The sequence below is a fragment of the Nannospalax galili genome, unplaced genomic scaffold, assembly GCF_000622305.1.
Source record: "Nannospalax galili isolate Female #2095 unplaced genomic scaffold, S.galili_v1.0 scaffold735, whole genome shotgun sequence".
Classification (NCBI taxonomy): domain Eukaryota; kingdom Metazoa; phylum Chordata; class Mammalia; order Rodentia; family Spalacidae; genus Nannospalax; species Nannospalax galili.
The window spans coordinates 3,863,464-3,868,077 of NW_008337053.1; the positions used below are offsets into that span (position 1 = coordinate 3,863,464).

At 43.3% G+C, this 4,614-nt stretch overlaps 1 protein-coding gene across 3 annotated transcripts in view; it reads left to right on the forward strand.

Annotated features, from left to right (window-relative positions):
* The window catches only part of Spock1 (SPARC (osteonectin), cwcv and kazal like domains proteoglycan 1), a 562,385-nt gene extending 560,735 nt beyond the window's left edge, over window positions 1–1,650 (forward strand). For 2 of the 3 annotated variants that reach the window (XM_008831820.2, XM_008831819.2), the window contains 2 exons: window positions 238–375; window positions 861–1,650. In XM_008831820.2, coding sequence (XP_008830042.1) covers window positions 238–375; window positions 861–1,051 — 329 coding nt within the window. In that variant the 3' untranslated portion in view covers window positions 1,052–1,650. The remainder of the gene's footprint in view (window positions 1–237; window positions 376–860) is intronic. The other variant, XM_008831818.3, reaches the window with a different exon arrangement.
* The last annotated feature ends 2,964 nt before the right edge of the window (window positions 1,651–4,614 follow it).

A 4,614-nucleotide genomic window follows, 5' to 3' on the forward strand; every position in this document is an offset into this window, starting at 1 on the left:
ATCTTAGTTATTATCAAACCTGTTAGAAGACTGAGCTCCTTAGGGTCCAATGCACTCATGCTTCTCAAGGTCAAGGTTCCAATAATCTTAAAGTGATAACCAACAAGCCCCATTCTTTCCTACCAGTCCTAAAGCAAATATTCAGCCTTACACTTAAGCCTCTTCCCTGTCGTTAATGGTGTTCACTCTGAGTCCCTGTGCTTCTCTGATTTAAGTCAGTCCCTTTTGTTTCCACAGGGGCATTCATACCTCGGTGTAACGATGAAGGCTATTACAAAGCCACACAGTGTCATGGCAGCACGGGGCAGTGCTGGTGTGTGGATAAATATGGGAACGAGCTGGCTGGCTCCCGGAAACAGGGTGCTGTAAGCTGTGGTGAGTAAGGCCTTTTTCAACAGCCCCAGAGGACAGGGTGACTCAGGGGCCCTCCCTGTGTAGGGATCACGGCAGAAAAATTCCAAGAGGCAGCTCTGGCTAGAGTGGATTTACAAGAGGGCCAAGGAAATGCTGAAAAGCTAGCTTTTCTAGTGACAGGAACTCACCGTTATCAGTCAGTGAGTAGGCAACAGTTTTTGAGTCCGGGTACTGTTCCAGGCACAGAGCAACGGAGGCTGCCGTTTCTTCTCACCTACACTGTGACCTTCCTGAGAAAGAAGTCTGGGGGTTCGGGTATGAGTCTAGGACTCCCATCAGAGCAGTCCACAGGCCCTGTCCTAGAGACCGATTCTAGCTGAGCAGGGTTGCCCTCAGAAAGTAAATGCCCTGGTTTTATTCTACAACTCAAGTCACAGGCAGAGGAAACTCCAACATAGACCTGGAGGGACGCAGAAGCTAACCTAAGCTTTTCCTCCCTGTGTCAGAAGAGGAGCAGGAGACTTCCGGGGATTTTGGCAGCGGTGGCTCTGTGGTTCTGCTGGATGACTTAGAAGATGAACAGGAGCTGGGGCCAAAGGACAAAGAGGGGAGGCTCAGAGTGCATACCCGGGCCGTGACGGAAGATGATGAGGATGAGGATGACGACAAAGAAGACGAGGTTGGGTACATATGGTAGTGCCCGTGAGGAAGAGGACATGCTTGTGGCGCAAAATTGCAAGTCACTTCCTATTCCTGCATTTGTATCTAAGACTCCAAGGCACCGAGGTCTCTCTTCTCCACTGTTGCTCTCTCTACCTGGCCTAAGGTCTGGAAGATGTCTGCTTGTTCCCAGAGCATTCTGATTTTGCATACAGTTGTGTGGGAGAATGGATGGTTTTTCTTGTTTTTGTTTTCATTGGATGCGAGAATGGCTGATTAGTTAGCACCTCCCTCCCTCCTGTGAGGTTTTTGCAACAAGCATGTGATTTATGTGGAATCCAACAGTGTGGGGAGCCCCCCACCCTTCCAAAAGTCAAAGACCCTCTCTGATTACCCACATCGGTGGCTACTACAGCATGGTTCCCAGCCTCATGGTGTCTCAGTGCTTTTCTTGTGTCCTGTAGATGTTGTGGAGCACACACCACACTGTACTTTCTCCTCCTGCTCCCACCACCTCTGGTGTTTCCTATTAAACATTAATTTTCCATGTCACTATCTGGCGTGCTACAAATGACAGCCTTAATTCAGTCAAAAGTCCCCTTAGGGAATTCTCTTTCATAAAAATTAAGGTCTGGATGCTTCTTGCACATACACAAACAGGTATGTATACACAGAACAAAGTGAGTGTGCATGCCTTGGATAAATACCACTCAGAAAAGTACTGAAAACTCAATTTAAAAAACAGTTATACTTAGTCAACTTCTCCAGACCTGGAACTCAATTTATGGGATATGAAATTCGTATCAGAGCCCTGTTTCACAATAACAGTTGGCACTTATAGCCTGCAGGCTGGGAAGGTTCCTTCTCTGCATGGGAACAGGGTTACTAGAAGCCTCTTTGATTTGGATAAGCCTTCGTTTGCCTAAATCGTTTTTTTCTTGCAGAAGCCATGCGACTCCTACTTGGGCAGCTTCACAAGCCATTTCAGCTCAAAGCTCCCCTCAGGCTGCAGCAATTCCATTTGTGACAGGTCCCCCCTTCCCTACCTACTCAGGGGCTTTTTCTAAGGCATGCACACTGAGCCCCTCTTCTCTAAGAAGACAGTACCATGGTAACCCTTAGAAGAAAATTTAGGGGTTCTTACTGTTTTGCTTTTATCCCCCTTTCTAACCATAAATCACGATGAGGATACAAAAGCTCTAGAGGTTTCTATTTCTCACTCATATATTTTTTTTTTTAAATCCCAAATAGAGACCTAGAAAGAACTCCATAGCACCACAAGGAGCTAGTCGGCTAGTCACCAACCTCCCCCGTCTCCCAACTGTCAAGATGCGACTGAACTACTGCGTCTCCTCCCTGAGCTCATTAGTGGAGCATTGTTCAAAAATTCAGTAGTCTTTCAGATTTCTTTCACACAAGTACCAAAGAGTAGTCTTCACAGCAGCCCCATCAGCTCAGAGTCAGTCCCTGGTCTTTGCTCTGCTTGCTTCCTACCTAACCGGTCACCCTAATGAGTCACAGCCCACCAGACACCCTCTCTCTTTTTGTTTTCCTTCCCCATTTCAGTCAGTGCACAAAACAGGTCCTTCAAAGCAGGCAAAAAATATATTAGGTCAAACCTGGATCACAGAGGTAAAACCAATCTTCTACCCTAAACTAACCTTTTGTCTCATGTAATCCACCTAAAATTTGCATTTTCCATCTTTTCTCAGGATGGACAAGGTTACATTGGCCCTAGAGTTATTCTTGGATGGGAAATGAATATAGGTGGCATCTTTCACTCCCATAGCCTGGTACAGCAGAGTGTGGAAGATCCATATGCGCTTTCTCCTTCTGAGACCATAGACCAGCTCTGTACTGGGATCTCAACTCTATCACTCCCCTTGCCATAGTATTTTTTTCTCACTCAAAAATGAGATCATAATTTAGAAAAACAGGTGCTTAATCACAGTTAAATTATAATAGAATCTATAAAAAAGACATATTGAAAAATCTCAGTTTAGACCGTCAACAAAAACCATTGTTATTATTTCCTTTGAGCTTGAAAAAAATGCACAAGAGAACAAATTAAAATTGACTAATTGATTTCTCTTAGAGATACTTCTAGGAACAGAATGAATCACTGATTTTGTCTAATTATCTTATGACAAGTGTCAAATTAAGATGATACTTAAAGATCCTTAGCATTAACTTAATTATCGAGGAGAGTGCTCGATAGGCAATTGCCAGGAAGGTAATGAGATGCCATTTTCAGAGATATTCTAAGACGATATTTTGATTCATTAAAATATTAAATCAAAAACCCTCCTAAGACTGGAACCCATATCAGTAGAGCAACGTCAGTACCACATCATGCCCCACTTTGGCTCAACAGCATTAGGCTTTTAAAGATCTCCAGTACTGTCTGCTTATACTTACAATTCGATTTTGAGTTTCCTTATCCTTAGAAATAGAGTTTTTGTTTCCTTCTTTTTAGAAGGAACCCTTTAATTTCAGTAACCAGGTATGCATGAGCTATTGTGATAGCTAATTCCTTCCTTAAGGCAGGTATTGAGTTGAATCCTCACTAACTCTTCATAAAACAACCTTAGTGAATACTGCTATTCTTATTTTATAAGCAGTTAATACCATTACTGTGGCATCTAACTGAAATCCTAGAATTTTCTTCCACCATGGCTAGTTATCAGCCATATTAATGTCTTTGGTTTCTACAGATATTCTTAGCATGGGGATGCCTTCATGTGGAGTTTGAAGTTCTGTCTGGTTTCTCCTTTCTGCCCATTTCCCTTTCCACACATGAAATGACATGTCTGTCTAGGTCTGTCCTCTGCTTTTCCCACAATGCCATTGGCACTGCGTTTGGTTTAATCTTGACAACACTGTACAGTGACATCCAACAGCCCTTTCTACAGTGGGTGGTTTTGGTCTTTTTATACCTTTTTCTCAGTCACTGATGTTTGTCCCTGTTAAATATGTAGCCTTGCAATTCAAAAGCCCATCAAATCCAGAGTGTCAGTTTGTTGTCCCTATTGTAGGTGAAATAGTGATGTAGAGAATCTAGAATTCTGAATGCTTTTCCACGTAGACCTATCTGGAATGTGAACATAACTCTTTGGTTAATAACAAATGCTTAACTGTAGTCCTAAGTAGGTGCATTTCTGTCTGTCTCAATAAATTTTACTTTATCTGCAACATCTGAGTGTTTTGTTTTGTTAGCTGGAATGTGAACTCACTGAGTCATGATCCCCATACCAATCAGAGTAGTCAAGTGGGATGGCCGTGAGGCCCTTAGTTAAGACTGCCATACATAGAGGCTGTTGACCTGCTGGTCACCTGGCCCCTCAGTTTACCCCGTCAGCTTATTGTACCTGCTCAGAGAGACTCCACCTGACCCCTCTTTTAGCTGATTTTGTATCTCCCTGACCCCAACTTTATTTCTTATCCACCAAATTTCACTTCTATCACCCTACTTAATGTTTTCAACTTCTATGGGGGCATGTCAGGGGAGTGAGAGAGGCTCTTTCCTTTTTACAAGAGACCCTACTTCTCCTCCATGAATTAACAGATGCTTGTCAAACCAGTGAGCATCCATATTAGAAC